The 25156-nt window shown below is 59.2% G+C and overlaps 1 protein-coding gene across 8 annotated transcripts in view; it reads right to left on the reverse strand.

Annotated features, from left to right (window-relative positions):
- Ankrd11 (ankyrin repeat domain 11) overlaps window positions 1-25156 on the reverse strand; it is a 153586-nt gene that overhangs the window by 4143 nt on the left and 124287 nt on the right. For 3 of the 8 annotated variants that reach the window (XM_026401887.2, XM_026401886.2, XM_026401889.2), the window contains 6 exons: window positions 21496-21634; window positions 12103-12273; window positions 11743-11946; window positions 10951-11093; window positions 8982-9129; window positions 2247-8554 (listed from right to left, as the gene is read on the reverse strand). In XM_026401887.2, coding sequence (XP_026257672.2) covers window positions 2247-8554; window positions 8982-9129; window positions 10951-11093; window positions 11743-11946; window positions 12103-12273; window positions 21496-21634 — 7113 coding nt within the window. Of the gene's footprint in view, window positions 1-17; window positions 532-1604; window positions 1701-2246; window positions 8555-8981; window positions 9130-10950; window positions 11094-11742; window positions 11947-12102; window positions 12274-12384; window positions 12415-12721; window positions 12819-21495; window positions 21635-25156 lie in introns of those variants that run through there. The other 5 variants (XM_026401890.2, XM_077793249.1, XM_077793250.1 and 2 more) reach the window with 5 other exon arrangements.

Genomic DNA, 25156 nt, shown 5'->3' on the forward strand with positions numbered 1-25156 from the left:
AAGGGGAATGGGTCAGTGGGGCCGGAGCCCTGCCCAGAGCACCCACCCACCCAGGCACCTCCTGAGAAGCACCTCTGACCCTGCACAGCAAGGAGACGGTGAGGGAGAAGGCAGGGCACACAGCACTTGCTGGCAAGGGGGAGGAGAGAGAGGTGTGTGTACCCTATGTGCCAAAGCAGCACAGCAGGAGTAGGGAGCCCCGTGGGGTCCAGTGAGGGCCTACGCACCCAAAATGGAACCTGGACGCCAGTGCCTGAGGCTGCCTGGCTGCTGAGAAGGGAAGAGAGCCCACCCCAGTCCCCATGGGGGAGGCTCTGAGGCTGACCATGGTGGCCAGACACCAACAGGCAAGCGTGTACACCACAGGTGACGAGGAATAGGCCTCCTCTCTTAGGAATTGGAGGCCAGGCTCCCAGAGCTGGCACACAAAAAACCCGCAGGGTGCACAGGACCTGGGCAGATGTGTGGTGCCTGCTCCGACCATGGAAGGAACTGGCAGAGAAGGCAAGGCTGGGGCGGGCCGGAGGGCATCTGCAATAGACAGTGGCAGCTGCAGGCCCTGGGCAGCCTGGTGATGTGTGATGATGCTGAGATCAACCACAGGCCCATGGAGGCTCCTGCTGACAGCAAGACCCTGAGGCATGGACAGGGTCCCCAGCTGCAGGAAGCACAGCAGAGACACTGCTGCAGGGCGGTGTCAGGGGCAAGAGTGTGAGAAAAAAAAGGATCCACATCCAGCCCTGAAGTCTTCCCCGAGACTGGAACAAACGAGAAGAAGACAGCGTTTCTGGCAGAGAAGCCCGGCCCAGGCACCCGACCCAACGGCTTCAGATTAGTCCCAATGACCAGAAGCCAGACACCAGAAACCCTCCAGCTGTGCCCAGGACCAGGCCGTGACTATGGGGATCCAGCCCCTGACACGGGTCTCGGTCCCATCACAGGACACTTGTACAGATGATCAGCACTGCCCAAGAGGGTCTTGTGCCCACCACAGGCCCCGTCCACCACTGAACCAGGTATCCCACAGACAGCACCAGCATGGCTCTATAAGCATTCCGAGGTTCTGAGTTGGGGGCTCCTCTGTGAATCTAAAATCATTTCAAAACAGAAGGTGCAGCTAGGTCTCTGCAGCCTTCAAACCTCGCCCATCTCATCCCCTGATGGGCCCAGATGGGTTGAGGGACTTGGATGTGCCAGGATACCAGACACAGCAGCAGGCGTGTGCCTGCTTCACCCAAGGGTCTGCAGGATGAGGTGGAGACAGGGAGGAGCCCACACTGAAGGCTGGGCTGTGGGAAGGGCTACCACAACCTTTGGTCCTTTACTTTCCCTCCAATTTCTCACAGCAGCCCCGTCACTCTGTTTGGGTAATGGAGACATAAATGCAACCTCAGAAAGTAGGAAGAGGTCTTACTGAACAGACACTTCAGACCTGACTTGTCTGAGTGCAGGGGCCCACACCATCATCTGTGCGGGCCTCCTGCAGGGCTCAGCGCTCCTGGATGCCCCTTGGGGGAACACGTGGCTGCAACATGGCCTGGCCCTGCTGCTGCTAAACTCAACCCCTTCCAGGAAAACCCAGGAGAAACCCACGTCCAACACCCACCCTCGCTCAGAGGGGACACCCGGCAGCTGTGCTTCCTGTCCAGCAGCAGCCTCTGAGGGAGCAAGGCCCTGCAGCACCGTCTTCCTCATTCCACCTGCAGGTCAGAAGGCCTCGGCTCCGCAACCAGGACGGAGTCCAGCCAGGCCCAGAGAGTCAACAACAGAAGCCCTGGCTTTTCCTCCACGGGTAGGTGGCCACACAGAAAGTCAGCTCTGCAGTGAGGGGAGAGGCCCCAGGGGCCTGGGGGCTCACGGCCAGAGATGGAGAAGAGCTTCCTTTGCCTCTGCAGTTGAGAGGACCCCAGAGGACAAGTGGGAAGCAGCCTGTCTAGGAAGGCCCAGGCCCTGGTAGGGCCTGACACGCTGTGGGGAGCCTGCTGGAGAGGCGCAGGGGAGACGGGCAGAGCAGGTGGGACCCACTGAGGTGCTCGAGGCTCCAGAGAGACACAGCGACGGGACGGGAGGGGTGCAGGTGAGACTCTGCGAGCAGCTGCAGAAATGCTGGGGCTGCGGGCTGGGGGCCAGGGCCAGCCATCCATGGAGGCACAGACCCTGGCAGCTCTCCTGACCCCAGAGGCCGTGAGGTGGCCCAGAGACCTATGCCAGGGTGTGCGCGTGCAGGCAGGCAGGGTGGTACTCACCACAGGGATGTGCAGCTTGCTGAGCGGCTTGCCGTCCAGGAGGTAGGACCCGGTGTAGGTGACGTACTCGGCGTAGCACTGGGGCGCCTGGGGCGTGATGTAGCAGAGGATCTTGCGCTTCTCCTCAATCTTCTTTCGGATCTGGAGGTACTCGAAGTAGGGGTTGGACCTGTCGCTGTGGTAGGGCTCAATGTCGTCCAGCTTGATGGCGTCCACAATGGCGGCCAGTGTCTGCTGGATGACCTCCCGCGTCTGCTGCGTGCTTGTGTTCAGCTGCTGCTGCAGCTGCTGGCTGGAGCGCTGGAAGCGGCGCTTGCGGGGGTGCTGGGCCTGGGCATCCTCCTCCTCAGAGGCACGGCCTTTGGCCCTGGCAGCTGGGGTGGGCGTGGGGGCGGGCTCCTTATCCGTAGGAGGTGTGCTCTGCTTGCTCTGGCTGGCCAGCATCTGAGCGCGGTTCCTGGTCATGCGCTGAGGGACCTCCTCCACCTTGGGGGCTTTCGGGGGCTCGGCCGTGGGCTTGGGCTCTGGATCCGTAGCTTCTGGCTGGAGGCTGCCTGGGGGCCCCTCCACAGGGACGGCAGCAGGGGTGACCTCAGCACTGTCAGGCGTCTGTGCCATGCCATCGGTGGCAGGGCCGTCGGGTGCATGATGGGGAGTGGCGGAGGGGTCCTCAGTCTTGGTCTCCTCAGCTCCGCCCCCCAGGGGACACTGTTCGGGAGGGCCGGGGGCCAGTGCCGAGCCAGAGTCCAAGACCTCGGGGGTCCTCTCGCCTGCCACAGTCTCTGCCTCCACCGCGGCTTCGAGAACCACGTCCAGCTTTGGCTCCTCTGAGGGCTCAGACTCGGCGGGAAGTGGGGGAGAGGCCTGGTCAGGAGGCAGTATGGGCTGCCCCTCAGCCCCAGGGGCGCTCTCCTCTGGTGGGACGGGACTCCCTTCCACGGGCTCAGTCTCGACGTCTGAGGAGTCTTTGGGCTGGAGGGGGAGATCGGGCAGCGAGAAGGGCCCCAGGTCCAGGTCATCCTCGGGGCTGGTGAAGGCGTCATGCCAGGGCACTGGTTCGCCCTGGCTGAGGGCAGACAGGCTGTGGCCACCGTCCAGGAAGCTGCTTTCCAGGGTCCCCAGAGCCTCCACTTGGGTCACCGTGGTGACACACGTGGGCTCAGGGGCCACGTCAAGGGGTGCCTCAGGAAGTGACTTGCAGCCACTGAAGAAAGACTCCAGTCTGGCAGGGGTGGCATACGCAGTGGCCCCTTCTGTGGTGGAGACGGCCACAGAGATGGCTCCCGCCCCGTCGTCTTTGACCTCCTCCAGGCCCGGTTCGGTGGCGGGCAAGGGGTAGGAGCCGGGGGATACGGGGTACGGGGGCTCTGAGGTGCTGAAGGGCCCTGGGACAGTGGTATGCAGGGTCTCTGCAGGACAGAAGTGTTTGGGGGACTCTGGGAACCTCTGTGGAGACTTCAGCAGAAGGTCGGAGCCCACGGGCCAGCTGACGGGGTTTTCAGAGGCACTGGCCACCAAGGTGGAGGAAAGGGCCTGCTCCGCGGCAGGATGGGCCCACTCGACCGGCTCCTCGGTGATGACAGCGTTGAAGGGGCCCTCGTCCAAGGGCTCCAGGTAGCTGGGCTCCGGAGGGATGATGGCTGCTGTGGCCTGCTGGTCCTCTGTGGCGTCCAGAGGAAGGCCCAGGTCCGGGGGCAGGGCCCCCTCGATGGCTGGGGCCAAGAGGTCGCCCCTAGTGGCAGGGGAGGGCTTGGCTGGTAGGCCAGGGAACACGGCCTCTGGGGAAGGTGCGCTGCTGACCGTGGCCGCTTTGGGTGAGGGGAGGCCGTAGTCAGGGGAGTAGTAGCCAGGGGACAGGCAGGCAAACTTCTCTGCTGGAACAGGTGGCAGGGCAGCCTTGTCCTCCATCAAGTGCTGGCCGGGAGAGTCGAAGCTGGAGGCGGCAGGAACACTCTGCTGTCTGAACAGCTTGTCCCCCACACTGAACTCCTCCTCAGGGGTTCTCCTGATGTCCACGGAGATGGAGCGGTACAGGTTGGTGGGGACGGGCCTCGTGGGTGTCTGGCCCGGGTGCTCTGAAGCCCCGCTTGAGGCCACAGAAAACCTGTCGTAGAGCGGGGGGGAGCAGGCGCTGGTGGTGGGCAGCGGGTGCTGGGTGTCGGTACAGTCGAACACCAGGTCGGGGTAGTCGTCGGCACTGCAGGACGGGGTCCGGGGCGTGTGCAGCTCCTCGTAGCTGGGACCTGACACCAGTGAGGTTGGAGTGGGCACCCCGGCGGGCCGGCTCTGCTCGGGCCGGGGCGAGGCGGGCAGGGCCTCCTTCAGGGGCGGCCCTGCTGACCAGTCTTTGGCCTCGGCACCCAGTCCTGGCGGGGGCTTGCTTTCAGGAACAGGTGGTGTCGCAGCTGACTCCTTGGCCTTCTTCTCTTTGAAGGGCGGGTCCAGCCCCAGGGGCTTCTTGGGCGCGGCATCCAGGCCCTTCTTGCGGGTGTCATCCGCGGGCTTTGCCTTTTCCCGGAGCCTGGGGTCCCCAGACCTGTGCCGCAGCTTCTCCATCTGCCGCATGCGCTCCTTGTGCCGCTTGTGCCGCTCCTCAATCTCCAGGTCCTTTTGCGACAGCATCCGCTCAAAGCTGGTCATCATCAGGTCGCCGTCCCCCAGCAGCTTCTCCCGGGGCCTGGCGTCCTTCTTGCCTGGGTCTCTGGGTGGCGGGAGCTTGTCCATGCCGTTGCTGATCTTGGTGGGGTCGCCCCTCTCCTTCTCTGTGCCCTCTCGGGGCTTCTCCTTGGGCTTGGCCTCACCCAGCTTCAGGGCCTCCTCTCTGCCCTTCTCCTTGTCCCGGACGGTGGGCCGCGGCTCCTCCTTGTGGTGCCTGTCCCTGTGCTTGTCCTTCTCCTCCCGCCACCGCTCCCTGTGCTTCTCCCTCCTCCTCTTCTCCTTCAGGGAGCCGAGGGCACTGGACCCGAAAGGCTTCAGCTCCTTCTCCACTTTCTTGGGAGGCTCCCTCTCGGGCTCGCTCCTCTCTCTCTTCTCAGAAAACCCGTCGGTGGCCTTGTCCAGCTCCTCCTCGCCGTCCACCTTCACAGCGTAGGTGATGCCATAGGCCTCGGCGTCCAGGAAGTCCTTCTCGTACTGGCCGGGCTCCCTCCTGCCCCCGTCCTTGTAGTCCTCGGCCTTCTCCTTCCTCTCGGCCTTCTCCTTCTTGGCCCGCTCGCGTTCGTGGCTCTTCTTGGAGGAGGAGGAGGAGTGCCGGTGCCGCTCCTTCTCCCTCAGCCTCTCCGCCAGGCAGGGGCCCTCCCGGGCCTTGTCCTCCAGCGGCTCTGAGAAGGACACCTCTAGGAGGGCGCTCAGGCCGGGCTCGGGGCCGCGGTCTGCAAAGCTGTCAGAGGAGCCCTCGCTGGCTTTGTCGTGCGCCTCCTCCCTGCCCTCCTGCAGCGCCTCCTCCTCCAGCCGCTCCAGCAGGCTGCGCTCCGCCTCTGCGCCCCGCGAGGCCCTCCGCTCCCGGTCCGGCTTCTCCTTGTGCTTGCCCTTGGCCCTGTCCTCCCCGGGATGCTTCCTCTCCACCTTCTCGGGTGGCCTCTGCCTGCTTCGCCTCTCCTGGGTGGCGTCGGCCAGGACCCGGTCCTTGCGGTCCTTGTCCCTCTTCTCTCTGTGCTTCTCCAAGGCCTTCTCCTTCTTGTCTCTGCCTGCTTCGGGGGCACCCCTGTCCTTCCTCTTCTCTTTGGGTTCCTTGTCCCGGGGCTTCTCGTGGGGCCTGTCGGAGGGGCACTTCCTGTGCCTGTCGGCCACGGGCAGCTCCCTCCCGTCCTCCCTCTCCTGGAGGGCGTCCACCCTGGGGGCCTCGCAGGCCTCCCCTGCCCGCAGCCCGCTGGCCAGGTACTCCTCCTTCTCGTCCTCGCTTTCGTCCGTGAAGATGTCTGCAATGTACCAGCTCTTCTCTTTCCCCTTCTTCTCCTCTCTCTTTTCAGAGGAGTCCTCGGAGGCGGCTGCAGGGAAGGCCTTGTCCTTCCTCTCCCGGGCCTGGTCGAGGCCGGCCCTCCTGTCTCGGTCTCTGCCGTGTGTGTCCTTGTCCTTGTGCTTCTCCTTGCCATCCTTCCTCTCCTTGAGGCATCTGTCAAAGTCTCTGTCCTTTGGACACTTCTCGCCTCGGTCCCTGTCGCTGGACTTGTCCTTGTGCCTCTCGGAGCGAGCCTTCTCCTTCTTCTCCTTCTCCCGGGCTGCGTGGTGCCGCTCCCAGGACTCCAGGCTCTTGGCGAGGTCGCAGTCGGGCTTGTCCTTGAAGGCACCCTCGCAGCCACACTCCTTCAGCTCCTCCCTGTGCGGCTCCTCTGGCCGCAGGCGGACATCCTTCCGCTCCCTGGAGCCCTCCAGGGCGTCTCTCCGGTCCCGTGGGTCCCGTGTGCCTTCCGAGGACTCTCTCCTCTTCTTGTCCTTGTCGGGGAGGTAGCTGGGAAGGCCCCGGTGCTTCTCCACCTGGTCCCTCCTCTTCTCAGAGCTCTTGTCCAAGTAGTCCCGGTCCTTCTTTCGGAAGAAAGAGTCTCTGAGATCTCGTTTTTCCCGGGCCTTGTTGTCCCGCTTCTTCTCCTTACTGTCCTCTTTCACCGTTTCCAAGATGAGTTTGGCCACAGAGTCACTCTTGATGTCCCTGTAATCGGTCACCGGGGAGTCCCAGCTGTCCTCCCCTTTGAAGTCAAAGGAGGAGTCGGAGAGGTCTGAAAACCACCTGTCCTGCTGGTCGTCGGACAGGCTGAGCTTGGTGTCCTCGCTCTCCAGGAAGTGGCCCCGGTGGCAGCAGTCGTCGAAGGCCGCGTCCTCCCTGTAGGCCTTCTCCCTCCGGAGCCTCTCCTTGTCCTCCTTCAGGGCCTTCTCCTTGGCCTCGCCCTTCTTCTCCGGCTTGGGGGGCCGGTCCCGGGCCTTCTTCTTCCTCTCCTCCTTGTACGGCCGCAGCCTCTCTTCCTTGGGGGACTTCTCCTTGCCCAGCCTCTCCCGCTCAGCCCTGCCAGCCCGGTCCTTTTCCTCCCGGAAGGCCCGGCCGCCGTCCCTGCCCACGTCCTTGATCCTCTTCAGTGGCTTCTCGTCTCTGAAGAGCCACTCCTTGTCCTCGGGCTTCGTCCTGCCCAGCCTCTCCTCCCTCTTGAGGTGGTCTCGGTCATGCTTCAACACCCGCAGCCTGCCCTCCGCGGAGACGTCGCTGTCCAGGAGGGCGGCCTTGTCGGCCTTGGGCCTGGGGTCCTCGTACTCGTAGGTGAAGCTTTTCAGCTTCAGCTCCTGGCCGGGGCACTGCCCCTTCTCCTTGTTTTTGTGTCTGTGTTTCGTCTTGTGTTTCTTGACGACTTTTCCCTCCTTGTCTAGCTTGGGCACGGCGCCGTCCACGCTGGGGTGGAAGCCACCCCTCTTCTCGGGAGCCATGCTCTGCAGGCTGCCCCTCTTGCGGTGCTCCTGCTTCCTCCTCGCGGGCTTTAGGGACTCCACGCTGGAGCCCTCGGAGGAGCAGTCTGACTCGCTTGTCAGGCCGGTGCCTGATGAGTCCGACAGTGAGCTGACCTGCGACCAGGCAGGGGAGGACACGGCCTTCCAGCTGTCCGCGCGCCAGTGCTTGCTGTGCTGGTCGGCGTGGCTGGTGCCATGGGACGAGGTGGAGGAGGCTGACAGCGAGCTGAAGAGCGAGGGGTCCTTCAGCACCAGGGGGGAGCCTCTGCGGCAGCCCGTGCTCCCCACCGAGTCCCCGTCCTCCTCGCTCTCGGAGGATGCGCGCTCGGACCCAGAGGAGCACAGCTTATCACTCCTCTTCCCAGGCCGCACCTCCTTGCCCCGGGCCTCCTTCTTCCGCTTCTTCTTCACTTTGCTCTTCTCCTTCTGCTGCCTGGGTGCAGGGGGCTCGCGGGCCTTCGAGCCGGGCAGGACTGTGTGCGCTGAGAGCCTCAGCTTCTCCCCCGCGCCCACAGCCAGGCCGGCATCCTCCTCGTCTGAGGTGTCGGACAGGATGCGATGGGCGGCTTTCTTTGGCGCGGTGGTGCTGTTCTTGGCATAGCTCTTGACCTCCATCTTGGGGATTGACACGAAGCTGCTGGCCTTGGGTTCTTTCCTATAGTCTTTCTTCAGCAGATGCTTGTCGTCCACGGGAGGGACCCTGTCCTGCTCATCGTCCTCATCAAACTCATACTCGTCCTTGACAGGCGTCACAGTCTTCTGAGGCTCTGGGTTCTTGGCCTTGAGCTTCAGGCCCTTCTCAAACTCGGAGTCCGTGTTGTTGCCATCAACTGAGCTGGAAGGTGCAAAGGATGGGGCGTCCTCCTCCTCGGAGCTCTCTGTGGGGACAGGAAGGGAGAGGTCAGGCAGGCTCAGAGCCACTCTCCCAGATCAGGGTGGGGCAGCTCTGCTGCTGCAGCAAGGAAGGGCCTCCCCGGATGCGTGGTCACCCAGGAGGGCAGGGCTGGCCAGCCCCTGCTTCTGGAGAAGCACGTCATTTGATCTATCCCATCTGAGGCCAGCCACAGCAGAGGGAACCGAGAAGTCTGCTCAGAGGTGGGGCTGGCCTCCCGGCAGAGACCGCGGCTTCTCGGCAGCCAGGCCCCAGGTGTGGCTCCTGCAGTCCGGAGTTCCTGAAGGCGCCAGGCCCCCAGGAGGCTGGGAGACCCTGCGTGGCCATCTGCAGGGAAACACCACATGCAGATGCTGCAGGGCTGCCCGTGGCAGGGGAGGCCCGCCCCGCTGTCCGCCCACAGCCAGGCTTACCCGTGGAGCTCTCCTCGCTGGAGGTGTACGTGCCTTTGCCCAGCAGCAGGTTCACCATAGTTGGGGAGTTGGCAACTTTCAGCGGGGTCTCCCCTTTCCTGTTGCTCTGCTGAGGGTTTCCTCCATACCGCAGCAACAACTTTACCACCTGCAAGACACGACAGCCACGTCAGGGAGCCTCTCGGCCAACACAGGATTCCCCTGGGGGACCGCTCCGCCCAGCAGCCGGCCATTAAGTGCCCTTCAGCAGCCGCTGGCCGTGTCCCTGGGTGCACCCTGCTGGCCGTCCTCTTCCACAGGAGGGCTCCTCCGCCCTCACTGCCTTCCATTTTTCTCTGGTGCTCCTCTGCAAGTTGTGCACCGCTTCCTGGAATCTTCTCAGCAAGACCCCCCTCCCGCCACAGTGAGCCCAGCAGCGGGCGGGGTCCACAGGTGCGCAGCTCTGGCGGGTGGAGGAGATCATGGGGTACAGAATAGAGGGAACAAAGACAAAGTTTCTGCAAGCTGGTTTATTTATTTTCATTTACATGAGAAAATAAGGCCATCTCTTCCTTGCTTGGAGTCACATGGAGGGTGGCTATGAGGGACAGAAGTGCTCTGGTGGTGTGCGACAGCCTGGTTCGATCATTACGATCAGCAACCTGTGTCTCATCTGCCTGCGCCACCAGGTGCTTGCTCACAATGGCTGTCTCCTCTCTCAGCTCCCACTGGCCACACGTCAGCAGCACCTACACATCTGCGTTTGCAGCTGCGGCTATGACAGAGGGCACGACCCACCTCAGGTCTGGGGAGCCAGTCTCGCTGGCTCGGCCTCCTTCCTCAGGTGGCTGATGGCCAAAGTGGGTTCTTTGCTATATCTTGCTGGTGGAGGTCACCAGGTGCCTCAGCCTTGGGCCTACCCTAAGGCCAACACAGGCCAAGTCCCTCCTGTCCCTTCTGCCTCCTGTCCCCAGCAGGCCTCCCTGTTTCCACAGTGGCTGATACATCCCAGGAGTGCAGAGGTCCAGATTGTGACCCCTCTACTCTCAGCCAGGTTCACTTCAGACTCACTCCTGCCCACCCCCAGAAAGTTTTTCTTAGTAAATCTCAGATACTGTATTTTCTACTAAGTCCCTTTCTCTAAAATGACCCTTTTGAAAAAACAAACAAGCTGGGTGTAGTAGCTACACCCAGAGTCCCAACTACTAGGGAGGCAGGAGGATCACAAGTTCAAGGCCAGCCTCAATAATTCAGCAAGACCCTATCTCAAAATGAGAAGAAGCTATGGCTGTGGTTCAGTGGTTAAGCACCCCTGGGTTCAAGCCCCAGTATGGGAGGAAAGAAAGGGCACAAAAACAAAGCCCCCAAAGCGCGCTATGACGCCATCCTCTCACCTACCACTGGAATAGCAGCTCCTGTCAAACATGGGGCCAAAGTCAAGACCTCCCTAGGAACCCTCCTGGCCGCCCCTCCCCTGCAGCAACCCCTCTCCCCAGAGTCATGGCTTCCTGAAACCCTTCCAGAACAGCCAGGCAGGGGCTGCTCTGTAGGAACACCAAGAACTCGGCAGATGTGGTACGTGCCGAGGCACCACCATCCTCACCTGCGAGGACTGTCCCGCCTGTGGCTGTGGCTCAAGGGGCTCTGGCAAAGGTGTCCCCTCAGCAGGAAGCAGCACAGCCGGCTCATCCTGTATCTTGCCTCAGAGCTGGAGGCAAGCCTGGCCCAGGAGGCAGAGCCTGGGGTGGGCCTGGCCTCAGCCTCTCATGGTCCAGACCTGGACCTGCCCTCCCGGTGCAATGGACCACAGTGAGGACGATGGGATCAGCAGCACACACTGCCATCTTCCTACTAGGGACAGACGTTCCTGTGCAAGATCCAGCCTGGCCAAGGATGGAGGATACCCCTACAAGCAAGTGCTCCAGGCAGTGCAGCCAAGCCTCAGGGGAGCCTGCAGGCTGCAGGAGCAGGGGGGGCAGGAGGTGCCAACCTTATAGTGCCCGTTGTTGGCAGCGTCGTGCAGTGGTGTGTCGTCGTCCAGGCCCTTGGTGTTCACCTCTGCGCCTGCGGCCAGCAGCTGCTTGGCGACGTCGTAGTAGCCACGGTTGCAGGCCTCGTGCAGCGCTGTCCAACCTAGAAGCAGACACTTAGCACGTGTGTCACTGAGTCCTCAAGAGCCACACTCCTGCACCTGTTTGCAACTGACACCCAGCTTGCCAGCCTTGGCCCACGGGACATAAGTTGCACCGGCACAGCTCGTTAACTAGCACCAGAGAAACAGGCTAAGAAGGCAGCCACAGAGGGCGTGAGGCCCTGACTCGGACTTGCAGGGAAGCTGTGGAGCCAGGCCCTCCACAGGGCAGCTAGGTAGCAGGCAGCACTAGACTCTCACCAAGAGCCCGTGCCAGGTCTGGAGAGGCGCCTCTGCTCTATTTCACTTAAAAGTGCCTCCCAATGTCCCTAATAGGGCAAGCGGGGCAGGCCGAGACCCGAGTGCCCAGTCACAGTATAGAGGCGCCCTCTGCTGAGGTGTGCACGCTGCATCTAAAAACAGTGGGCAAGACCCCCCAGGAGCCTGGAGCTGTGCCTGGCAGACACAGCAGCAGGGAGATACTTAAAAACAAACAAACAAAAAAACAACCCAGTTCTCTTAGAAATAAAAAAGATTGTATTTTGAAGCCCTTTCCCAGAGAATCCTCCCTCTCAGGACCAGCCTTGTCCACATACACACAAGGGCCTGGCAGCCTCTGCTTCTGCCTATGGGCAGGGCACGTGCACCTACCTGCGAAGTCCTTGACATTGACATCAGCGCCCTCGCTGATGAGCTCTTTGATGCGTCGGGCATCCCCCCTGATGGCAGCACGGTGCAGGCGGGTCTCGCCCCGCTCGTTCCTCTTGTTGACTTTGTCTTTGGTTTTTGAGGCAGAGCTGGGCGTTCCCTTCTGACACACTGCAGACTGGGAGGGGTGCTTTGGTGTGGTGTCTACTGCAGGCCAAGGGGACAGGTGGGGCGTTACTGGAGGAGGCGCCGAGCGGTGGAGGCCTGGAGAACCTGGCCGCTTCCACAAGGTGAAGGGGTTCTGCACGGGGCCCCATACCAAGCAGACCCTGTGCCTCCCAGGCCCAAGGCCCCAGGGCTCACCTGGGCTGTTGGCAGACTCCTCCGCTGTCATCTGCATGAGGAGAGCCACCTGCTGGCGCTCAGAGAGTGGGTAGCCAGCTCGGATCCCAGACAGCCCCATGCCGAACAGCAGCCCGGACTTGCGGGCGACAGGCTCCTTCTTGATCCTCTTCCGCTCAGGACCCTGTTTCTCTGTGCAATGGGTGGGGGAGAGAGGAGAGGAGAGGAGACTTCATGCCAAGTCCTCAGAGCCAGGGCCTCGCCTGGCATTCCAGAGCCCCTGCGTCCCGCCCAACAACTCACAGAGCAGTAGGGAGGCCTGCGAGGGACAAGGCACAGTGGCTGGCAGCGCCGGCACCGCCCCACCTGAGAGCAGCAGCTGTGAGAGACACAGTTGACACCCTGTTGCCAGCCCACCAGGTCTGCTGAACCTTGGCCTCCACCAACGTCTGCTCACCGCAGCCGCCTCCGACCCGCGGGCGGGAGCAGCGGATGGTCGGCACTGCTGACCTGGCAGCACATGTGTCTGCAGTTTAACGCCTCTTTCCCAGCCCTCCTCCAAACAAACAATGCAGATGTAAAATGGCAGACAGAGTTTAAAATACATAAATAAATCAAGGCCAACTTGTCAGTACTGTACCTTTCTTCTTGCTTCTAGGAACCTCCATTTCATGCCGTGGTGCTTCGAGGAGCGTACCAGCCTTGCAGTACCACAACATGGACTGAGCTGGAGGCATCTGAAGGTATCAACACAGAGCACTAACGAGATACGGCGAAACAGCTTTCTCCTTCCACCTCTGCCTCCTCCTGACAAGCAAGTTCTGGACGCCTCTGACCCATGACGCAACACCCTGCGGCCTCCAGCACGGAGACTGTGCTGCTGCTCCTAAGAGGTGGGGTGGGGAGCAGACACCCCAGACTCCATGACTGCGGTGAATACCCCACACTCTCCTTGCCCAGCACCTGCTGTAATGGAGGCCAGGAGCAAGACCCTGGCTGCTCAACACCCTGCTGTTCTGAAGCCCAGTGCGGGGCCAAGACGATTCAGGGATCTCTGTGGCCATTGGGGGGATGGGGGGGCAGCCGCAGTAGCAGGGAGGACCGCTGTGGGAAATGCAGGTCTGAGCATGCCCTCTTTCTCTCCATCCCTCACTTCCACGAAGCCCCTCTGCGGGACTAAACTGCTTCCTTGGTGACCAGAGTCTGCCCCTAGGGAGTGGGTGGCAGTGAGGAGGTGGCCCGAGTGGACTGCACGTCTGGGGTCCCGCAAGATGCTGGTCTCCAGAGGGCTGCCTGCTCAGCTCTGCTCCACCCCACTGTTCTGCCACCAAGGTGTCCTGTAGAGAGGTTAGGCTGCCTCTTTAAAAACCCAATCTGTGACTCACTGGGAATGCAGGCTGCGTGTTTCAGCATGTGCCTGAGGGTGCCAACTGCTCAGCCAAGCTGCCTGAACCCCAGATGCCCAGCAGTTCTAGAGCCAGCTGTGCCACACAGGTTGGAGAAAGGAAGGTCCTCCCAAGGGGGCCTGGACCAGGCCTGCAGAATATACAGCTCCTCCGCAGGCTGGGGCAGGGCCACAGCTACTCAGTGCCCTCAACCAGGGAGGGAAGGCCATCTTCTCAACCCAGCACGCAGCCTCAGGAGGGATGCATGTGGAGTGGCTAGGGCAGGGACACCTGCCACACCAGCTGGAAGAGCCAAGTCAACTTCAGCCACCGACGAGGTGACAGGGGCGCAGCCAGATCACCCTCCTATATGTCTAGGTCCCCGTAGAAGCAACAGGGCCACAGTGACTGAGTCAGGGCATCAGGTTTCCATTTGATCTCTCTGTGCACATGCCTTGTACCTTCTGTGTCCCTGCACTGACCTGCCACTGAGCTGGCCACACACACGCCTTTACATGTCCTGTGGCTATGTCCTGACAATGACAGAACCAGCCCAGGCAATACTGGGTGCATCTCCTGGTGCTCCAGGACCTGCCATCCCTATGAGGTGGGGGCTCAGTGCCCACCAGTTCTCCTGTCTCCAGGAGGAGGGGTCCACACGTCGTGGAGCCATAGGTCTGCCCAGAACCTCTGTGCAGCCAAGACCTGTCCCTATACCAGGTACCTAGTATAGGGGACAACACCTCTGGGGGCCATGAACCCCCACACCCCGCCCCGTAAGGACACGACGAGAGCCTCAGTACAACACGGTACAGCAAGATCCTGCTTGCAGGCGATGTCTGACGATCACATTCAGTGACTCCACAGGTCACAGGCCAGGGGACCACCCTCCATGTGGTGAATGGACGACGGGGTGCTGCCCAGGCTGGCCTTTCACTCCTGGGATTGAGTGACTCTGCCACCTTAGCCGTGCAGCAAATGGTCCTTTTAAGATGGCCCAGGAGTCCAGGGAAGTGCACCAGTGGCTGGCCTGAGGCTGGCTGGGGCTGCCCGGTTCCAGGCCTACCTGCACTTCCTCTGAGGGACAGAGAAGGACAGCACACAACACTCGCTCCAGACCTGCAGACGGTGGGCCACGCAGGTGGGCAGGAAGCGACAGGGCCACAGTGACCGAGTCAGGCCTGGGCTCCAGGGACAAGGAGGCCAGCTGTCCCCCCCTGTGGCCCACTGACGAGCAGCACCGTCCCTTGGCTTCTCCTGAGCCCCAGTGAGGGCGGACAGAATTTACACCTGTGCTTAGCCACAAGAGCTTCCAGCTGCCCCTGTGGTGCTGGGGGAGCATGATGCCCTTCTCGGGGGCCCCGTCCCACCCCCCAGGAACAAGGCTCTCCCTGACAGGAACACCCCACACAGCTCTGCCCAACCTTCAACGAGGTTTGTCCTAACAGGAAAAACCCCAGTCTGATAACCTCAGAGCCACCGTCTCCACAAAAGGCAGCTTTCTCCAAGTAGCCGTGGCAATCAGCACCCACAAGGATCCACTTTCTGTCCCTGGGTTCAGTGCCTGGCCGAGATGATGCCCACCGAAGAAGACCCAGAGTGGCCACAGTCCCCTCACCCTCCTCCCACAGCCTGGCCCCAGCTGGGTCGTGACCAAGGGTGAGGAAGTGGGGCGGGGAACAGGAGGAGCCACTCCTAGATGCTGATGGGGACACCCACAAATTCCATTATCCAAATGGAAGCGAGTGAACTTCATGTGAACTTTAAATGGTCTTTTCCAAGTTACAAAGTAGAACACGGGCAGGTCCGGGAAGACAGGCAGCCTACAGTGCAGCAGAGGGGGCACTTGTGGTCACTGTGTCTCTGGCTGTCCACGGCCCTCATGTCCCCTCAAGCTGTGCTCGACAGGCTGGGTGCACTTGGTGTAGAGCCCAGCACAGAGGCCAGGGAGATAGCAGGGGACAAGCCAGGCCCTCCAGCCTATGCAACTGGTCCCCATTCCCATGCATTCCCTGTTTCTCCCCCAGAGAAGCTAGGGTGGCACTTCTCCAGGGATGGCCCCGGCTGGAAGGCCCACCCACCTTCTCCAAGATACAAGGGATGTGGCAGCACCTTGTGCTTCTGCAGTCTTTCTCTGCCTCTGATGTAAGTCGGGACACCATCCTCAGCCTGCGCCCGTGTGCCTGGGAACCCTGGCTCCTCCCACTGCCCAGCACTGCTGGGTGGGGCCTCCCTCCGAGTGGGTGGCAGGGGTGGTCTGTTCTGAGGTGGCCTATTTTCAGGAGTCCACTTCCAGCCATTGTGTCCAATGGGATAAGACCTTCCTGAGGCCCAGCGTGCTCTGATAACAAGGAGAGCTGGGGTGGCCAGAGCTGTGCAGCATCTCCTCCTGGCTATTCTCGCTCCTGGGTCTCTGGGACGCAGGACAAGAGGCTTGCCTCTGATTGCTTTCTTCCTGTTTACGTTCGCTACCCATTCCTTTCCCAGGAACTCTGGAAAGGTCTCAGCCGCTAGCCTTTAGATTCTGCGTCCTCTCACTTTGGCCTAACCTGAGCCCATTCTCCCCTGATTCTCTTCTCCCACTGCGTCCACACCTCCTATCCCGTCTTTATCCTACACCTACAACTTCAAATTAGCTCATTCTTTATTATTAGCTACACAGTCCGAACACTGGTTTTCAATTTTAGTGTTTATAACTTTCATTTCCATTTGATACTTAAAACATTCCATTTGATACTTAAAAACATAAATCTGCATAATGTTTTGTAGTCTTTTATTTCTTGCTTCTGTTTTTAATTCTTCTCTTATAATCCACGGGGGTACTTTTCATGCTCAGTAGTTCCAGGGTGTGATGTCCCTCGGGCTGCGGAGCCTCTTGGGACAGCAGGAGGCCTTGCCGTCTGTCATTCTGCCTGGGCACTAGCACTTGTCCTAGCTCCAGTCAAAGGCCTCAGGTGGCACGTGGCACTTCCAGGGGCATAAGGAAGCACAAACCAAAATGCCAGCCCTATAAGAGGAAAGGGCATGACTCTCCCTCCTTTTCAGAACCTGCCCAAAGGGACTGCGAGCTTGGCTGTGGACGCGGCCCGGGCCCCTCCCAATAGCCCAGTGTGTCACAGTGATGGGGCCTGCTGCTCAGCCCCTGAGGGACAGCCTCAGGGTATGGGCCTGGATGCTAATAGGTGCATGCACTTAGCTCACAGAGAGCACCTGCAGCACTGAGCTCCAGGTTTTTCCAGAGAGAGCGAGCTGTAGGACACACAGTATACTTTACTGCCAAGATGGGAACATTAGAGGGACTAATGCACCATTGCAGAATACTCTTTATTCTGCTCTCCAGAGGAGCACTGCTATGGTGACGTTTTGAAAAACAGGAGACTCCTGTGCACATCAGCCAAGCATGCTATGGTGCAGTTTCCTGTCATAGACAGCTCCCTTCCTTTTACCTGCCAGACCAAGCACCGGCCCTAGTCCACGTCTGGGGTCATGAAGCACAGCACTCCTATCATAAAGCCCCAGAGGTGTACAACCTATGCACCAGATCACTGGTTACAAAAGAGACAATAACCTGTCCCTAACCTGTCCCTAAGCCTGGGCTGAAACTCCAGAAGAGACCAATAGAGACGCACAGGGCGTGCCCTCGGCAGCCCGCCTACAGCTGGCACCCACACTAGATCCCATTTCCTGACCCGTCTTTTCTTCCTTCAGTCACTGCCAATGATTGTTTAAAGAAAAAAGACCCTGAATCCATGTGCTGTACCCTGCACCGTATGCTGAGACCCCCATCGCCATATGCTGTGACCCAGTCTCCAGCCTCAACCTGGCTCCTCCCTCTGGGCAGGGGCTGGGTCCTCTCCCCTTTTGCCTTCACCTGTAGCATGGTGGCTCCTGGCTGCCTGACTCTGCATCTCTAGACTCACATGAGGCACAGGACTACAGGTTGTAGCAGCAGACAGGCCAGAATTGAAAAGTGACACTGGCACCAGGAGGACAACTTCCTGACCACTATCACACTCAGCACAACAAGCCAAGAAGCCATGTTGATGTGAGCAGACCCAAGGTGGACATGCAGCAAGACCTGCACTGTGCCCACCCATCCCACCTACATGCCCTGCACCTCTGCAGCTGCTCCCCCCACGGCTAACAGGGCAACTCAAGGTGGGCAGGTTGCCCAGAGCCTGCAGTGGGGCACCAGGATGAGGCAGCCTGGCCCAGTGCCTGCCTAGCCCCATGTGGTTCCCCTCCAGAAGCTGTAAAACTCCCAGCAGAGCACTAGGCTGGGTGTCTGCTGGCCCCTGACTCACTGGGTCATGCTGTAGGCCCAACTACCGGCCCCAGGGTTCCTTTGGTGTTCATGCTCCCCTTGGTTTAAGAAGAAACAGAACTGCCCAGGTCTAGATGGGAACAATGGCCAAGAAACAGCAGGACAGAAGCTGATCATGGCATCTCAATCATGGAAAACATTGCACCTGGACATGTCTCATCCCAAGTGCCCACAGGTGGTTCTTGGGCCAATTCCAGAATCCTCCCTGTGCAACCAAGACCTGGCCACTCACCCTCATCCACCCTCATCCACCAAGGTCTCAAGACAGTGGGAGACTCCTCCTCCCTGTAATGCCTTGGGGGAGCTGGAGGGGTCCTGGGGTACGACCTGGCAGGGTGCTGCTGGGAGCCTGTTAGTACCATGCTAACGGGACTGGGGCCCGAGGCTGCTGTCCACAGCCACATGGTGAGGTGGAGAAGCCCGCCCTGGCTGTGCTCCCAGCCAGCGAGCCGGAGGCCTGCACACCCTGCTCTCCACCTAGGGACCAAGCCAAAGATCAGTGTCCTGGCTGGCACAGCCTTGCCACCCCTCCTATGGTGCAAGAACAGTCCTTTCCCAGCAAAAGCTAAAGGGGCCGCGACCCCCGGAAACCCGTCTACCACTGACCACTCATGGCAACACGCTGTAGATATCCAGGGGCTGGTGCCCTGCTCAACCAGGAAAGCCAAGCAAGCAATGTTCCCTCTTCCACAGAGCCGCCAGCCGCAGACTTCTCTGACACGGTGGCTTCTCTTCTCAGGTGTGTCCCTCTTGGTGTCCCAGGCAGGAAGAAGGGAGACCAAGGGTCACAGCTGATGGAGTGGCAGGCTTGTGTGGAACTCCCCCATCAGGGAATACCTAACAATGTTCACAGACTTTTAAGACATGGGGAACATGGGTGCACAGACAGTATCATCTGAAGCAAATGCAGGACATCAATTCCGTCATGAGTTCTTGTGGTGACAAAGCTCTTCCCACTAAAACTGGACCAAGGCAGTGAGGGATAGAGGGCCTGAACAAGTCAGAAGGAAGCAGGTGAGTCTCCTTGGGCTGACCTGGTCTGAGGAAGGACTGTCTGCTGACCCTAACCCTTCTTCTGAGCCTATGGCAAGCACCATCTCTGGGCAGCTTCCTTTTGCTAAGCAGACAGCCAGCTTCCACAGCTGTGCTTCCCACTGTGCCCAGAGGCCTTAGCAGAGGTGATGGTGCTGTGCTGCACAACCTCAGGGGCTGGTCCTGCTCGTTTTGCTCACAACAGGCCCAACTGTACTGCTCCTGGCAAGCCATCCAGCCTGACTCAGCACCAGGGGGCTGTACCTCCAGTGGGCTAGGCCATGCACACTGGGGTCAGGAAGCAGGAGACCACTCCTGCAGCAACTTCTTGCCTCTCAGGGCACAGCCAGAGAAGCTGTCTGTGGGAGGCTGATTCCCTCCTCAGCTAGGCCACCTTCCCATGGCAAAGCTCCAGGCCTTCTCAGCAGAGGGCGCTGGAGGGACGCTGCAAGAGGAGGGCTAGTGGGGCTGGGATGCAGGGCTTTGCACCTGCCTGTCCTGGCTTCCTCCAGCCAGGGGGCTAAGCCATATCCCTTCAGGGAGGGCAGACTCCTCCTCAGCTGAGAAGACCAGGGGGTGTTTTTCTCAATCACTCTTTCACCAGGATAAAAATCCTGCAGATGCTAGTGCTTTCCCAGCCTCCAGAACCGTGAGCCAAAACAAACCTTTCTTTATTTAAAAAAAAAAAAAAAAAAAAATCACTGCATGAACCCCCTGCTCTGTGTAAATTTTCCTTCCTGAGGGAGGCGGCTGGATGCCACCCCAGAGCCAGATGCGCCTCTCACTCCCGCTTCCTCAGCAAGCACTGTTCCTCTGGGTACAGTGAGCCAGGGCCCAGCTCAGCGCCCAGCTCAGCAGAGAAGGAAGGAGACAGGTAACAGGTGAGTGCGGGCAGAAGGTGTGGAGCAAGACCAAGATTAACCAGCTGGGGAGCAGCTCAGGGTGCCAACATGTGCCAAGCATATATCTGGGGTCCTGGGTTCCATCCCCAGCACCAAAAGAATGAATGCAGGATGCCATCTGCACACTCACGGTCGCATCGCCATCTCATGGGAGGTCTAATTCTGTCACAATGAGGAAGCAGAGGTGCAAGGAGGCCATGTCAGAACAGGTCCTGGGAGAACCCAGCCCCAGAGCAGGAGGCACATTGCACCTGCAAATCCTGCCGCACAGCCCCGGCGGGAATCCACTGCAAAACTTCCTGCCCTTTCCCCTGGCCGAAATCTCCCCTGTGCCCAGCTGGGCCTCTGCCTGCTGGAACCAGGATGCAGTGTGAACAACAGAACTGCATGGACACTGGGTACAGGCTAAGGATCTCTGCAGGTTCCACAGAATGAAGGTGCAGCAGGCTGAGCCTCACAGATGCTCACCATCAATGAAGGGGCCCCAGAGACCTCCTGGAGCCCCTGGGGAATGGCCTCCTTATACCACTATATCAAAATGTGACGAACTGGAACGGAATACATTCTAGACCAGCAGGACAAGGCTGCTCAGCAGGGTATTGGGCACGGGTAACCCCTTCCACAAGCCAAAGGGCTCTCCCAGGCTGCAGAAGCACCAGCACGTGCACGTCAGCTCTTCTCTCAGAGGCCTCCTTCCAACCTCACACCATCTACGTCCAAAGAGCTCATAACCAGCCTGGGGATGTGGCTCAGCAATGCAGTGATCACCTAGCTTGTGCGAGGCCCTGGGTTCCATCCCCAGCACCGCAAAGAAGAAAAAGAGAAGGGTAAAAAGCCAATAACCAACCGTGAACAGCACCCCTGCTGCAGCCATGCCATCAGGGCACCGAACCAGGACTAGGATTTCCAGGCCTGGCCTGACCTCCTCCAGGTGCACGGCATGCACACGTCCACCAGCCCCTGACCGTGCCCAGACATGCCATAGATCATGTCTGCCCATCTTGCCACTTGCCTGCTCTGAGGTGGAGACCGGCCCCTCTGCTGGCCTCCAGCTAGCTAGTCCCCCCAGCTCTTGTGAGCTCTGTGCTAAAGTGGGGGAGAAGGACCTGCGACCACCACAAGGGCCCAAAGGCAGTTCCTTGGACTCTGCTGGTGAAAACTGGGGGTGGACACTCATTTCCAGGCTGCGGCGTCAGCCACCTCTCCTCCAAGCAAGTGAGGATGTTCGTTCAGCCTCATGTTCTCGGTGTGTGCCTCCCTTCCTGGTGCCAAAGGATGCCAGGGGGAGCCCAGGGCCCTCAGCCAGTTCACCTCAGGTCTTGGGGCCATCTTGGTGCTCTGCTGCCCCTCAGTTCTACCTTTTGGGGCTACAGAGAACTCAGAAGACCAGCAGGTGGGGAGGCCATTGGGAGAGACTCTCCACGAGCAGCTCAAGATGGCCAGCCTGGGCGCACACACTGCACGCTCCTGCTCAACACCCTCAGACCCACCTATGCTTAGGAAGACAACAAGGCACTTTCAGAGTTCCCTCTGGCTTTCACTACAAGCAATGGAGCTTAATCTATGTGGGGAAACCACATCCCTGCTGTGTGTGGCCCTCCAGCAGTCCACCCGGAGCAGGGCAGCTGCAGCCCCACAGAAGAGCCTGGGGCGAGGCTTTCCTACATCTCCACATCAGCCCGATGCAGGGAACAAGAGGCAGTGCCTGGATAGGCCGGTGCGGCATGGAGCCAGGAGGGGCGGGGCTGGGAGGAGGGGCCCAGTGTGGTACCTGTGTCCGAGTCCTTCTGTTCTCCATTGGCCCCCACAGTGAAGGGCAGCTTCCGCTTGGTGGCTCGCTCTCTCACCTCCTTTCCTCCATCACTGCGGTCCAGCTTTGGAGTCTTGGTCAGAGAAACTTTATCTTTATCCTAGTGGGGGAAAAAGAGGTTGCTTTCAGAAATCACTTCCAGATTAAATCCTCAAAATACTCAAACTGGCCACAATCTCACTTCATATGCCACGAAACATGAACCTCTTTTGGGGGGCAATCAACTACTCCTCCTGCCCCAGGCCACAGTGCAGAGCCACACGGGTACTGGTGTGTAGAGGACCCACAGCTGAAGCCTGACCGTGGCTGGGTACTGAAGGTGATCAACACCCACTGAGTGTCCAGCTCCCTGTGACTGGATGCCATGCCTTCCTTCCCTGTGCCCACTGGATGCTGCAAGGCTGCAGTTTTGCCCTTCTGCTCTCACCTTGGACCCTCAGCCTGGCTGTAAGGAGCCCAGGCTGACCACCTGACTGCGGCCCTCACAGAGGGACTGGCAGGAGTGTCACTCACGAGGTGAGGACCCAGCAGCTCCAATTCCACCTCCTCTACCAGCTGGTCGACCTTGGGTCAGGCTCAGCGCACCACTACAGAGTGGGCATAGTGTCCACTCCAGAGGAGGAAGCCGGGCACACCTCACACATACACTCAGGCTAGTCTCCCATAATGTGCCACGTGAGCCAAGTGTCTACCTGAGGCTCTGAGGTCACAGAATGCACGTTCACCTGGTAGAAAGTGAAGCTTTGGAGCAAGGTCAGGAAGGAGCAGCTGGGTCCTGAGGGTGAGGGCGGAGGACACTCACAGTGACAAATGTGCCCCCTATAAGAGCTGGCAATCATGCTGAGAGGGGAAGCTGGTCCCCTGAGGCAAAGGTGGCTCTGAGGTGGCTGCGGTCAGTGCCAGGAGGGACCCCTTGCTCCAGGCTGGGCTGGGTGGGTGCACAGTACAGGCATACCAGTTCTGATCAGCTGCAGCCAGCTGAAACCTGGGCCTCTTCAGCCCACATGGAGTCACAGGCTGTGGCCTCCCTCAGGGCCAGCTGCTCTGCGGCTGGGTGGGAGGCTGAACGAAGGCACTGGCACACTGCCGTTTCAGAGGAGCAGCCACAGTCACTGGAGTTCTTTGGGCAAGTCCCCAGGCCAGTTGCTGGCAAACAGCACAGCTGCAGGGCTGCCCTCAAGGCACTGGGGTTCTCAGAAGCTCCTGGCTGGATGAGGTGGGGCGCTGCCTGGGGCCGTGCCAGCAGTAGGTCTCCCTGGCCCTGCCTCCTGCTGACTGCTCCACCTCTGCCTTTCCCAGCCCCGCAGTTAAGGAGTGCTGTTCCTCCAATTTAGCTGTTTGCCCCTAGTGCTTCAGACACAGCCAGGGCAATAAGACCAGCACAAGGAAGGGTGTCCAGGAGGTGCTGTGTGCAAGCGCAGCACCCAGCACCAGGCACCATACCTCCCCGCCCTTCTGCATGGGCACAGGCATCTCCCAGCAGGAGGCACCCGTGAACTGTGCCACCCAACACCAGGGAAGAGTGGAACAAAAACTCCAAGTCTCTGATTAAATACTTTCATACCAAGAAATTGCCTGGTCTTTAGGTGGACCTTACCAAGAACTCAGAGAAGAAATAATACCACTCCTAGCACAAACTCTTTCAGAGAAAAGAGAAACAGTACACGTTCCCGACTCACTCTTGAGGCTGCCACAGCCCTGGCTCCAGAACGCAACAAGGGTGTTCTGTGCACAGTGTGAGCCATGCTCCTCCCGAACAGAGGGCAAGCGCTCACCAGGCACCAGTGATGGATGGATGGGTAAGAAGGCAGCACACAGCCAGGGTGATGGAGTCAAGAATGCAGATGTAAAAAAGTTGGTGCACCAAACACATTAAGGGGCTCAAGGAAAAGACACAGCCACAGCAGTGAGCAGGAGGCCGCACAGACAGAGCCAGCACTGCAGGACAGCTGAGGGCAGCTGCACAGCAGAGACCCTGGCAGGGACACCCACGCCCACACCTGCTGAGAAATCGAAAGCCAAAGCAAAGCAACCTCTCAGAAGAGCAAAGGGCTGCCCAGGCAGCTGTGGAAGACAGTCCTCCTCAGGAAAGAGAGGAAACAGGCCCAGGACACACAGTGTGGGTGCCACACCACCAGCCAACTCCACCTGGGTAGAGCTGGCAAGGGTGTGTGGCAGCTCAGGCTCACGCCTCTCCCTCAGGGAAGGACCATGAGCACTAACCTCAAGAGGACACATTGCCTCCGGAAAGACCAAAAAGGTACACAAGTGAACTCTGCAAACTGAACTAGAGGGCCGGCTGGATACAGGAAGGAGCTGGATGTGCCCGGTACCATGAGCACTTGGGCATGGATATTAAGAATATCACGAACTAACAACACACATCAAAACCTAGGGACAAATCCAGAAACAGATGTCTGAGCCCACTACATAAAAAATTACCAAATAGTAACAAGAGAACATAAAGACATAAGTAAGATGCAAGGCTACATCATGTTCAAGAATTAAAAAACCTCAAAAACGATGATATTTCTCCACACACTGACATTCAAAGCAATCCAAACTCCAGCTTATTAGAAAATGTATATGGAAATAGTTGGACATGGTGGCGCACACCTGTAATCCCAGCAATGCAGGAGGATCACAAATTCAAGGTCAATCTCAATAACTTAGGGGGACTCTGACTCAAAGTAAAAAATAAACAACAGGGGCTTTGGGATGCAGCTCAGTGGTAGAGTGTTCCTGGGTTCCATCCCCAGCACCAAAAAATGGAAGGAAGGGAGGGAGGGAGGGAAACAAAAAAAAAAAAAGGGAAAGAAAAGTACATAAAAGATCAAAAGTAGCAAATAGGGGCTGGGGCTGTAGCTCAGTCCTCAGCACCATATAAAAATAAATAAATAAAATAAAGGTATTGGGTCCATCTATAACTAAAAATATTATTTTAAGCATAACACCAAGGCAACAAGGCTAACAGCTTACACTGCCAACATCAAGACTGTGAAACGATGGTACTCAAGCACGTGTCCTGGAGTGGGTGTTGCACTCTGGGGGCCTTGGGACAGAGCAGAATTGACAGCCAGGGCTGCCTGGTGGCATGGCAGGTCTCCAGGTGGCCCCTGTGTCACACCACATGACTAGTCCCAGATGGATCCCAGCCAGATAGCTCCTAGGAGGCAGCACAGGGCAAGTGCCACAGGACAGATGCATCCATGCTCCCTTGTGTGGCCATGTGTGTGGAGGGAGGAGACCGCCAACTCCAATGGGTCACAGGGACTGCTCAGAGGGAACCCACTCCACATTCATCAACAGAAGAATGATGACACCATCAGAGGTGCCCGCAAAAGGGCCATGCAACAGCCAAGCAGAGCCACAGGCCGGAAAACACTGCCCTCACATCACCACTTCTTACCTGTGGTGACAGAGACAGAGACAGAAAAGGGGCCACCTTTGGCATAGAGGGGGTTGCTGGTTAGGGACAGCAAGGACAGTCCCAGAGCCCAGAAAACATTGTGCATGTTCCTCAGAATGCAGACTGTCCCTGGTTTTCAAAGTGGGAGAAAAGCTACAATTGTGCATTGTATTTCACCAAAAAGTATTTCACATAAAATGTTATCCCAGCCCC

Source organism: Urocitellus parryii, chromosome 15 (genome assembly GCF_045843805.1).
Source record: "Urocitellus parryii isolate mUroPar1 chromosome 15, mUroPar1.hap1, whole genome shotgun sequence".
In the NCBI taxonomy this organism is placed as follows: domain Eukaryota; kingdom Metazoa; phylum Chordata; class Mammalia; order Rodentia; family Sciuridae; genus Urocitellus; species Urocitellus parryii.